Source organism: Mytilinidion resinicola, assembly GCF_010093595.1.
Source record: "Mytilinidion resinicola strain CBS 304.34 unplaced genomic scaffold BDZ99scaffold_9, whole genome shotgun sequence".
In the NCBI taxonomy this organism is placed as follows: domain Eukaryota; kingdom Fungi; phylum Ascomycota; class Dothideomycetes; order Mytilinidiales; family Mytilinidiaceae; genus Mytilinidion; species Mytilinidion resinicola.
This window is the reverse complement of record NW_022985445.1, coordinates 719,970-731,161: the sequence shown is the minus strand read 5'-3', so window position 1 is coordinate 731,161 and position 11,192 is coordinate 719,970. Positions and strand designations below refer to the sequence as shown.

General features: G+C 49.7%; 5 protein-coding genes across 5 annotated transcripts; 2 read left to right on the top strand and 3 right to left on the bottom strand.

The window, feature by feature from the left end:
* Positions 1 to 1,345: 1,345 nt before the first annotated feature.
* On the bottom strand, positions 1,346 to 1,815 carry BDZ99DRAFT_462711 (uncharacterized protein). Its single transcript, XM_033719914.1, has one exon. It carries the CDS (start codon positions 1,785 to 1,787, stop codon positions 1,611 to 1,613), a length of 177 nt encoding a protein of 58 aa, XP_033577064.1. The 5' UTR covers positions 1,788 to 1,815; the 3' UTR covers positions 1,346 to 1,610.
* Positions 1,685 to 3,641, top strand: BDZ99DRAFT_304322 (uncharacterized protein). The gene is made up of 4 exons (XM_033714213.1): positions 1,685 to 2,946; positions 2,998 to 3,213; positions 3,270 to 3,386; positions 3,445 to 3,641. The coding sequence occupies exons 1-4, from the start codon at positions 1,798 to 1,800 to the stop codon at positions 3,607 to 3,609; spliced, it is 1,647 nt and encodes a 548-aa protein (XP_033577063.1). The 5' UTR covers positions 1,685 to 1,797; the 3' UTR covers positions 3,610 to 3,641.
* A 1,127-nt stretch (positions 3,642 to 4,768) lies between these two features.
* Positions 4,769 to 6,766, bottom strand: BDZ99DRAFT_304297 (uncharacterized protein). The gene is made up of 4 exons (XM_033714212.1): positions 5,321 to 6,766; positions 5,055 to 5,273; positions 4,887 to 5,001; positions 4,769 to 4,834 (listed from the first exon to the last, which is right to left on the bottom strand). Coding segments are annotated over exons 1-4 (1,488 nt in total). The 5' UTR covers positions 6,473 to 6,766; the 3' UTR covers positions 4,769 to 4,832.
* BDZ99DRAFT_520189 (uncharacterized protein) lies at positions 6,557 to 7,657 on the bottom strand (the record flags this gene model as incomplete). The annotated part of the gene is made up of 3 exons (XM_033725502.1): positions 6,557 to 7,228; positions 7,504 to 7,533; positions 7,592 to 7,657. The coding sequence occupies 3 exons, from the start codon at positions 7,655 to 7,657 to the stop codon at positions 6,557 to 6,559; spliced, it is 768 nt and encodes a 255-aa protein (XP_033577061.1).
* A 440-nt stretch (positions 7,658 to 8,097) lies between these two features.
* BDZ99DRAFT_570719 (uncharacterized protein) lies at positions 8,098 to 9,985 on the top strand (the record flags this gene model as incomplete). Its single annotated transcript, XM_033728021.1, has 5 exons — positions 8,098 to 8,521; positions 8,580 to 8,709; positions 8,756 to 8,951; positions 9,110 to 9,328; positions 9,671 to 9,985. The coding sequence occupies 5 exons, from the start codon at positions 8,098 to 8,100 to the stop codon at positions 9,869 to 9,871; spliced, it is 1,170 nt and encodes a 389-aa protein (XP_033577060.1). The 3' UTR covers positions 9,872 to 9,985.
* Between the last annotated feature and the right edge of the window lie 1,207 nt (positions 9,986 to 11,192).

Genomic DNA, 11,192 nt, shown 5'->3' with positions numbered 1-11,192 from the left:
TGTCAATTTTCGATTCCCCTGGTCGTTCGGTCTGAGTATCGCCTTCAGAAGTCTGAACTGGCGTGTCCGGATGTAGATTTTCAATGGGTGTCCCGTAACGCTGCTCCTCAATGCGCCGTCTCTTGTTCGAACTTGAGTTCTGGGACTCTAGTAGCCTCTTGTGCGCCGATTGCGGTCGAAGATTGGAGGTCGGCAGTACCGAGATTTCTCTGTCAATCGCAGCTTGGATAACCTGGACCATGATCTTTTCTTGATCTTTCTCGCCCTCAAAAATTGCGCCCACTGTGTCTCCTAGGTCTAGATCGCAATTGTACGCATCTTGGATTTTCTTGATTGTGAAGTCCCTATAGAGATCGTTAGTCGCGTTTCCAGCAAACAACGTCAGAGCTCAGCAACATACGCAGCCTGCGCGTCCGTCAGGTAGTTCTTCTTGTATCTGGCCTCCACTTGAGCCCATATCTGCTCAAAAGTGTGTTCCGGCTTGACTGGTATCGTGAACCTATCCGGCTTCTGGGGTACAGTCGGGACGCGACCACGCGCAACGAGAGAGTTCGGCGGGGCCGCGGCCAGCGGGAGGACCTGCACGATCAGGCGCATGGTGGAGACGGCATCAGCGCCTCATAGGTTGTCGACTGTTGCGCTGGAGGATATGAGGCCAAGGTTGCGTAGCGACGCAGTGGGTGAGGGCGACAGGAGCGGGGTGCAGAGTGGTAGAGCTCCAAGTTGAGGCTTCGGTGAAGCTCTCCACTAGCGGAGATTTTCGACCACATCCCTGCAAGAAAAAAAGACACGACTATTCTGGCTCACCTCCACACCTCGAGCAAATTCACGGCAGTGACATCATCTTCACATGTGTCCCCAGAGCTCATTTATGCAGACATTGGCGAAGAGCCACAGAGCTGTCGGATTCCTCCATGACCCCTCATTCCACAAGGTCCGTTAGCACGTGGAGGCGCGAATCCGCAATCCGCGAATCTACGCGTCCCGTGGGAAAAGTGGTAACTGATCGAGCACTGTCTCGTGTGCACCCCTGTCTGCACCCCTGTCTGCATTGCTTGAAATGCTTCAACGAGATTCCGTATAGCCCAAGGTGAAAAGTTTCTATCTTGTTCAGATTTCCGAAATTGCATTGAAGCACCCCAAGCAGTAGCATACACGTGTGGCGTCAAGACCTCGAAATCACCCCTGTCACGCCGGGAACCTAAGCGAATTTCGAGACAGCTTGGACCCTTGGGCCCAGGACGTGAGTGAAGTCAATATCAACCTCTTACCTCAAATTGACCTGACTGGCCCCAGGGATGGCGCCCCCAGCGAGAGGCGCTTCGAAAACGCCCAAGAAGGACGGGCCCCAGGTACGAAACTTCTTTGAACGCTCATGATCTCTCCTAACATACAATTGAACAGACGGAGAACGGCAAGCGGAAACGAGCGGTATGATATCCCGAGATCTGGTTCCACGGAGAATACTAACTTGCAAAGGACCCCTCTGGGCCCACAAACCACCCAAATATTCGAGCCAAACGGAACCGGGAAACTCCCAGCAACCTGAGCAATCCCAGCCCTTCTTCATTCGACCGTGCGAAATCCATCTTTCGAGGTGACGATGACCCCTACTGCCCCTCCAAAATTACTGCCCCAAAGGCTCTGCCAGAGTCCGAGGAATGGTCTTTCCGTTTCGACGTCCTATGCAGGGCGGACCCGAATGACACTATATTCAAAAGGGCATTGTAAGGAATATTGAAGATAAGTTTCCCATCTGGCTTTATATCAGATGAGATCTCGGACATTGGAAGAACGATGCGAGAAAAGGGCGCAAATGAAAAGAGGATTGAAGCAATGCGATATTTGGCAAAAGAAGAAGTGGTACACAGACTTATATGGGTACTCGCCGAACATCTTGACAGTCCCGATAAGGCTAGGGAAGCGATTACTTCTATAGTTGATGCCAGTAATCATAGACACGGCAATAATGATGACGACAACGGATTCGGAAGCCTCGCCAAGGAACTCAGGAAGCTGCGGAACCAGAGGGTAGGGGACCAAGCCGAAGACACTGCCGAAGAAGCGAGTAACAAGCATTCAAACCAGCCTCGTTCCACCGCCCAATCGTCCACAGAAGCTCGCACCGATCAACGCAGTGCAGGAGCAACTATCAGACTTCCAAGTCGGTCTCATTCCACAGAACAAACATCCGTAAGACCCAAAACCTCTATAATCATTCCAGAGAATCAATACAAGAGGCCTCCATCCACTTCAAATCCCGGAGCCTCGTCATCTGCCCAAGCAGAGAACCTTCAGGGCAGAAAGAGGGCCAGCTGGGACGTTGACAATCCTACCGATCTCTCAACGGAGGAAATACCGAGAATATTCAAGAAAGATCGTCATCTTTACGCCTATCATGCCCTCCCCGTGGTTAATGAGGATATGCAGAGTAACACACCCTATGAAAACCTTACGGCCGAAATCCGTCGTCGGTGGAAGGAGTTGAGCGAGAAGGAGCGCAAGAGCTGGGTCGTCAGTTACAAACGCCTTCTAAGCGGGGATTTGGACATGCTCGTCCTTTCAAAGGACTCGAGCAGTCCGCCAGCACGCAGCACTGACGAGCCCAGAATTCGCTCAACAACTGGCCCCAATGAACACGATGGAACGAAAGAAGTCAGAGTAAAGCGCGAGCCGAACATGGACGGTGCTCCTTCTACTTCATTGCCTCCTCTGGGTGCGTCCAGAAGCCCAGCCCTAGCGACTTCTCATCTGGATGCAGCTAGAAGACCAGAAGCAGTGGGCTCTCGTCTAGATGCCCCAAGAGGGCCAATGTCAGAGCGTCACCAAATCTCCGAAACCCCAGTCGTTGATCTCATCTGGGGAATATCAGAGCTTCGTAGGGAAGAAGCAGAAATTATTGCCAAAACAATCCAATCGAGGTTATCCCAGCGCATTGGGAAAGAGGTAGCCTTTCATCACCCCTTGAAGAAATATTCAATTGCTCACTGCTAGTAGATTTCATATGTCAAGCTTCCTAGTGGAAACCCCTATAAATTAATACGGGACAACGTGGGGCCTCGGGTCATGAAGCTGCTGAATGCTGGCGGCACCTTCCATCCCGAAAGATGCCGAAAAGCTCTTGAACATGATCTTCAGTTCTGGGTCGCGGCGAAACTGACAGCTTTTCCTGAGCTGGTGAAACTACCTGTCATGTTCTCGGTTATTCGGCTGGTGAGTACAGCGTCCAGCTGTCATGGTGTCACTAGTATTAACCTATCATCTCTTAGGACACAACTCCAGTAACGGACTTGTTGTTTCTCAACGGACCAGCTCTCACTGCAACGAGTGCTGAAGCAGTAGGAGACTTCGTCTGCAATGCATTTCGAAATAGAATGCACCCAATGGTACGAAACACTCGCCCATTTGACCTTCACACTCTCCGTAACTCACTTTTCCTCCTAGAATTACGAACTTGAATTCGGTCCTGGCAGTAAAGTCAAGGACATAATCTTCAGAATACTTCGGGAAAATGCCGGCAAATTCGTGAGCAACAGACTTGAGAGGAAAGTCAGGCCTATTGTGTCAAGTACAGAGACAGATTCCTTGAGCTCAAGAAGTGTGACTTAGTTCAGGAATGGGAGATGATCTCTGGTCTCAAGTGGTGAGCCCGTGCAGAAAATACGGTACCTTGTCATAAAAATCCGTACGTTACTTTCACTGCGTGAGGAGCTTCATAGGATTTCCAGCATTTGGAATAGGAGAAAAGATCGGCCTTTTGAGTAACTAGTAAAGTCGCGCGGCTACCCCAGACAGCATCAACAGGGTGTAGGCAAGATTGGAAGTGTATCCGCTGCCCCCGGTTTCTATGAGTACATTGGAGCCCCACAGACAGCGGCAGGAAAGTGCACATATATCTATGGCAAGGCACTTTACCGCAAAGTCATGCAGGGAGCCACTGATTCCGAACGTCTGGCGAAACTTCGATCCCGCTGTAGGGTAAACTTGCAGGGAATCCAGATCATAGAATGCCAACAGGCTATGGCGGCATCGGCCCTGTCAGGAACTACGTTGGGGTAGAAAAGTATGTTCGTGGTCGGGTCCACGATTGGCAGCATTTATGTGCCAGTCCTGAAAAGTACGAGTCGTGAAAATGAATACCCAAAATCGGGATTAGTGCCTTTGCATATCTATAAACGTCCTGAAATCGTTAAATGTACTGTAGTTTTTTTGAAGTCCGCATGCTACAGTACTAGGTCAGAGTTTGAGCACATTGATATACCACGCTCTGGCTTCACGCTTGCTTTTTGGACACCATTGCAAGGAGTACCCCCACGCGTGAGTACGTGCATAACCTTAATTGCACCCCTGAACGTATGTTTCTGTATAAGTGGGACAAAATTTCACGCATTATTTCCATGATCAGTATTAGTTTAGAAAGACAAATTTATTTCTTGCATGTCCCTGGACTTCGGGCTTGACAACAGAATGCTATCGACCAAGGGTATCTTTGAAATGATCCAGTTTCGCCTGAAGAACACCAGTACCCAAACGGATCTTCAGGAAGACCACAAGAGTCTACCCAAAAGCTCATATCAAAGCAATCGTATGCACACTCCATTTCACCAGCACCCGCTCAATCGTCCCAAACAAGGCCTGATATCATCTCCCACTCCTTTACAAGCTCGCATTCTCGAAGGTCTAGGAATCTATCCTTATACTTGAAGACTATCGGTCGGAGCACTTGCTCAAGGGGCCGAGAGTTATGAAATCTAGAATGTCGGAGACACATTCTGATAGCCGACACGAGTTGCTCACGCAACTTGCTTCGACCCTGAAACTCGTTTTCGTAGCTCTATATGATGAAATTTAGATTGTGTTTCGTCAAATTTATTTAGTAAACTTACATCTGGATGAAGCCTCCTCCGCAGTGTCACAGATATACTTCAGTGCTGTCTGACAATTATTTACAGTTATAATGGGCCCGTTCCGATAGAGCGAATCTACACAAGGAGTCGTATCCTAGGGAACAGTTTGTTAGCATCGAAATTGACATATGAGATTGCTCAACTAACCGTCCTCAACGCTACAAACATGACAGGGCACGTCCGAAGTTCGGGAAACGCACGTGGATCTGCTGATACCCACAGCCGAAGGTCCTTCTCGATTAGATTACGGCATCTGGACGGGCCGTCTGACTCTATGGACCTGAAAAACCCAGACACATGGTCCTCGGTCACTTTGGGGTTAAGTGTAAGGGGCCTGGCGCCCCCCGGCATTGGGACAGTAGGCTTCTGTACTGAATTAGCATATTCCCTTAGATTGAACTCTACGTACGTACGCGAACACGAATCCGCTGGCGGAGTTCGTTCGAAATCAATCTGATTATGGTTTGTTCCTCGTGAGGATGGAAGTCCCGTGGGCCGCAGAGAAGATCGACGATTGGGGTAGAGGAGTTCCTGTAGTAATCTTCTCTCGTCATTATAGCTGGATGAAGAGGTCCATCCGATTGCAGAGCTGATCTCGGTCTGATTGGCGCACCAGGTGGTGGGTTATGTCCACTATAGGCTCTAGTAATTACAGCTGCACGGTGGAGAGTAGAGTCTTGGGCATTCTCAGCGACCCCGCGTTCCAGGATCGCTACGGTATGAAGAGGGACAGGTGCTCGGATCTCATCTAGGACACCATCCTCTTGTCGTGTGCTATACGGAGGTAGGCTCATACTCGCGACAATCGCTTTGGGTTCTAGTTTTAGCTCGGGTTGAGGTTCTCCGCTCCCCAGTATCTGAGAATTCTCGCTCGTTGTGCCTAGACCCACGAATAATGACTTGCGCTTGCGAGGAGTACCTGTAACAAGCGTCTGAGCGTTCTGCGTGATACTACGATCTTGTTGTGTGCGGTCTGGCACCGGAGAAGAGCTCGCAAGGCTTTTCTTCTCTTCAAGATCTGTCTTCTCAGCACGGCTTCCGCGCTCCAGTACCGGAGTGTTTTCGATGATTGTGTCTGGCTCTGTAAGATGAGTAGTTGGCTTGAGAGGAGTGCCCGTAACAGGTGTTCGGGCGCTCAGACTAGCCTCATGATCTTGTCGTGTATGATCTAGCACTGGAGTATCGCTCCTAGTATCTGTCTCATACTCTTGCTCCGTCTTAGAATGGCGGTTTCTCCGCTCCAGTGCGTGGGGGTTCTCGTCATGTGTCCGATGCCCTTGCTCTGCGTGGGAAAAGTGATTCCCAAGCGGTAGTACGTAGGGTTTTTCGTCATCTGTATGATGATGTTGGTCTTTGTTGGGTGAAGGCTTCCCACGTTGCACCGCTTCGGGCTTTCCGTCATTTGTCTCTAGTGTACTCTGTTCCTCAGTATAGTCGGAAGGCTGACTCTCTTCCTTAGGTGGAAGCAGCACTGTGACATCACCAGAGAGGAGATGCGTATAACGGTCATTCCAATCATTGACATCTTCGTCTGACAGCTTCTTCCATGCCCTTGCGACCTCCATTATGAGCTCTCGATAAGTAGCTCCTTTCTTCGTGCCTTGCTTGAACAAGAGCAATGCATGGCGGGAAAACAGGTGACGAGGCTTCTAGAACCTCTCTAGAATCTCCGAGAGTGATAATTCGGCGACATCATCGACGTCCCAAGAAAGCTTCTGCTCGCTATTTGCATAGTTAGAGATCTCGATGTCCATAGGATTGGTCTGTGGAGTTTGCTCTAGGGATTCGGAGCGTCTCAAGGGTTCAATAGCAGTACCTCCATTGACCCTAGCATGATCGCCTCGAAGATTTCCAAAGTCCGCGACTAAGTCGTCGAACATCCCCTGATCGAGTTCTGTCCCGTGTATTCTGAGACTCCTAGTGACGATTGTCCGGATCGCTATCGGCGCCTTATGCGGGGTATCCAACTGCTCTGCCAATAACCAAGAAAGCCTGTGGACTACTTCCTCTTGGGCCACTTCGCGCATTGCTTTGGTTTGGTCTAGCGTAGCGCCCCTGTCCAACATCTGGCTCTCGATCACATCAACTCCGATCTCATCCAACACACCTGATGGAAAGCATATCTTCAACAGTCCTTGTACGGCCTCTTTGAACATGTCATCCTGTAGGTGCTCTCGGCAAACGAACTTGAGCCAGAACTGCCATTCCTCAGAGTCTGGTATTATCTTCTGCGCGTTGGTATTCGTCGGACATGGCGCATCGGGGGCTTCTTGGAGTCGCTTCGCACGGGCGCTTGTAGGGGTTGAGGATTGGGAATGCTCCTACATAGGTCAGTATTGTCGGGATCGAGACGATCACGCTGGGCGTGAAAAAAGTGGCACGCTCATCAAGCACTCTGTCTCGCGTGTACACCTGTCTGCCGCTCTTTGGGGTGCTTCAGCAATTTTCCACATAGTCCAAGGCGAAAGGGTGCTATCTCATTCAGATTCCTGGAAATGCATTGAAGCACCCCAAGCAGTGGCAGACAGGTATACCATGAGACAGCTTGCTAGTGCCACCTTTTCGATGCCCCGCGTGATGATGTGTCTACGCTTACTTCTCGCTTTCGCTTTGCTGGGACTTGAGCCTATTCGTGGGGTTGGATTAGCCGACAGCCTGATGATTGGATTTTGGAAGACGCCTACCTCATTCCTGCCGCGTCCAGATTTTGACCCGCCGAGACTACCTCTGCGAGCCGTGCAGAACACCATAGTGACCAGGAAGGCGCCGTGTTCAACGGACGGTCGACGTTGTCGAGGTGCGGAGGTTCAGGGTCCGGTGGCGCGGTTAAGAGGTTCGCTTAGGCCCCGTCCGCTAGCGCGACACGTTCTCACGTGCACACTAGTGTTCTAGGTGGGAAAAAGGTGGCATACATTCAAGCAGTTCAAGGCCGTCTGAGGTGGCCCAGAGAGCTATCAGGCTTGCCAAAGCTAGTATTTCATGCATAACAATAGCATCCTGAAGGACCTCAGGCGGTGCTAGACGAGCGTACACAAGCACAGAAATAGTGTGTATACCTTATAGATTTGTAGACTGCCGCTTTCTAGTAATACTCATCAACCATACTATCTCACAAGTGCAGGGTCTCATCAACATAACACTTCCCCCGGACGTACTGAACGAGCTCTGTCTCGATGTCATTCTAGCCCATATGGCAGCCCATGGAGCCTGGGAGGAGAGAATGCAGCATGCCCTGGAAGTCATAGAGCGCGAGATGATCGACAATTCAACCTGGCTACTGGCCATGCGATTGGATATTGCTGAGAAGGCGGAATTTGGTTTGGCAGCTGTAATAGCCGCGACACATAGGCTCTATACACAGCCGGACGAGTCCGACTACCATGCTTTTGACCGCATGGCCAAGGCATTTGCAAGCCTCCGAGATGGCGTCGGTAGGCAGAACAGAACCACTGCTACAGGTTCTGGTATATTTGCCCCTATCGAGAATGATAGTAGCAATACCCTCGGAACTAGGCGGAGCACTACTATCGAACCAACCCCAATCGATGCCACGGTCGATAGGGAGACTGAAGATGAATCTGTTCCTGTCAAGGAAGAGGTGATGACCGATGCTGGTGAATTGACCCCCAGGTCTGCCCCGAGACCTGCGCCTCCAGCTCTTTGATCCTCCAGCTCAAGCGATGATGACCAAAGTGAGTCCGAAGATCAAAACGACGACTCTCAAAGCGACGAGGATCAAAGCGACGAGGATCAAAGCGACGAGGATCAAAGCGACGAGGATCATCCAGCGATCAAGATCAAAGTAGTGCTAGTAGCCAAACTGAAGATCAGGCGAGTGACTGTGACAGTTCTGGCTCTGAAAGCGCGTACGCAGCTGAAGATGGGCCCTCAACACAGCCACCTAGAGGCATCAAAGACCGTCTCGCGAACTCGTCAACACCATGCATGGATCTCTTGCTTGACAAACGCCTAATCCTTCAGAACAAGTACAAGACGATCATCAAGACTTTGGTCAACTTAATTGTCAAGCGGAATGGAGACAAAGTAAGGATCATCTCACTGTACTAAGACCCTAGTCTGCTGGCATTCTCAAGCGAATTTTTTTTTTTAAATTCTTTTTGAGAGGGGGGGGGAAGGTGTCTACAGACTGTTTTTCTGGTAAGGTCATACCCTTGGGGTACAGATGCTAACGACTTTCACAGGAACCGCAGCTCCATGGATTTGACAGCCAAGCCAAACACAAGCAGTTGAAGCTGCTTGACTTGGGAACAATCATGAGATCTATCTTAGCCGACCCAGAGCTGAACGAGTCCAAGGCTCGGAGAGCACTGGACGAGAAACTAAGATTTGTTGTATGCTTGCACCCACACTGCTTCCCTGAATTGGGGAAGTGTGCTTTCGTCTTCGTGAATATGATGCAGGTGAGTGAGCCTTAAGAAGTCTGTCATGAGCCAATAGGATGCCAATGCGTCAGTCTAATTACACTTCTTTATCACTCTTTAGAGTGCTGCGATGGATTGTCCACAGACTAATGTCTTGTTTTTGTATCAGCTTTTGGATTCCTCAGGACTATGTGGCTAACCATATGTCAAGAAAACTTTACCTCTCCTTGATCTTCTGAACTTATGTCGCTTGCCATGCACCGCCGTGAATTGAAAGGCCATTTTGGACAATACCCGCGCCAACGTCTCTATTCGACAACCTAACGCTGTAAGGTAGCCTGAAACTACATTTTGGCTGTTAGATTTGCTGAAATGTCACAGTCGATCACCAATTTGATGTCAAATTTAGCGAAGGCTTTCGGTACCATCGAAAAGGGTGTTGTGAGATCACCAAAGGCTACTGCTTGGTATCTGGAGGTCAAGTTACGGAAGTTTGCATATAGGAACCGAAGACTCTTCCCGGAGCTCCGCAATACTACCCTAGCAGGAAGGTGGATGGCTTTGTCAGATGAGAAGTGGTAAGGCATTACGAGAATTGTACTGAGCCATTCTAAGCGATCGAAAATGGGCGATGAATGGACGAATGAAAGAAAAAGATTAATGATCTAAACTAACGGGCACGGATGAGAGTTGGATAGGCTCTGAAAGGTAGGGTCTCAATACAACACAATAGAAGATCACTATTCCTCAAACATTATGAATCCGCAATGTGAGAGTCTGAGCGGGTAAATCGTACTGACTCAGCCATACGCTTTGCGCATCTTGATAACATATGAAGACACCCCTGCAAGTCCCAAATCTGAGCGTAGAGGATGTCGAGGACCTCGGTCTTCAAATCAAGACTGTTCTAAAAGCGCATTGGGAGCGCTATCAGTTTTCTCAAGCTCGTGGATCGCAATAACGCTGCTGTTCGTTTTGCGCATGCTGATAGTGTTGTGAGACACTCCTACACTAAGCAACGTTGTCTAAAGAGAATATAGAGGCTCCAAGGTCTTTAACTCAGGGCTACCCCAAGAGCACACTGTAAAAGCTATCTTGTTGCTCGAGCTCCCTGAAAACATCTGAAGGCACCCCTGAGAATGGCGCATTTGAGTGCAGAGAATGCCGTGGCTCTGCACCTCTGAATCAACAAAGCTCCAAGAACATCTTGCAAACGCTACCTTGTTGCTCGAGCTTGCGAATCGCGTTGACTCCGCGGTAGGTTTGCGCACCCTAATAGTTTCGCGAGATACTCCCGCCCAGTGCGAATTTGAGTGCAGAGGATGTGAATGTGCTAAGCCTTTGATTCAAGGCAGCTTTAATAACATCCTATAAACGCTACCTTTTTGCTCGATCTCGCGAATTGTGTTGACTGCGCTGTGGCTTTGCGCACTCTGATAGTGTTTTGGGGCACTCCCGCGAGGAGCGAGGCCGACCGCTGAGGATAGAAGCTCCAACGGCTATGAATCAGGAAAGCTCCAAGACCATCCTGTAAACGCTAGTAATTTGCTCGAGCTCGCGAATCACACTTACGCCGCTATGAGTTTGCACACACTGATGGTGTCGTGAGACACCCCCGTAAGAAGCTAATTTGAGCGCAGAAGATGTGTTTGCTAGGCCTTTGAACTAGGAATACGACAAAAATGTTTTGCACACTTGCAAGGCACTGCTTGTGGTGCCCTAACAGCTTCACTGGAATTCTAGCAGGATGAAGCCTTGTCAGTGTCGAAAGATCATACTTGGTGATGGGAGGCGTTTGGACTGGATCAGATTCGAGATATCGCGAGCAAAAAGCGGTTGGAGGAAATGTTTGATTGAATCCCGTGCTCCCTATCTCATAGAACAGGTCAGATGGACAGTCCGA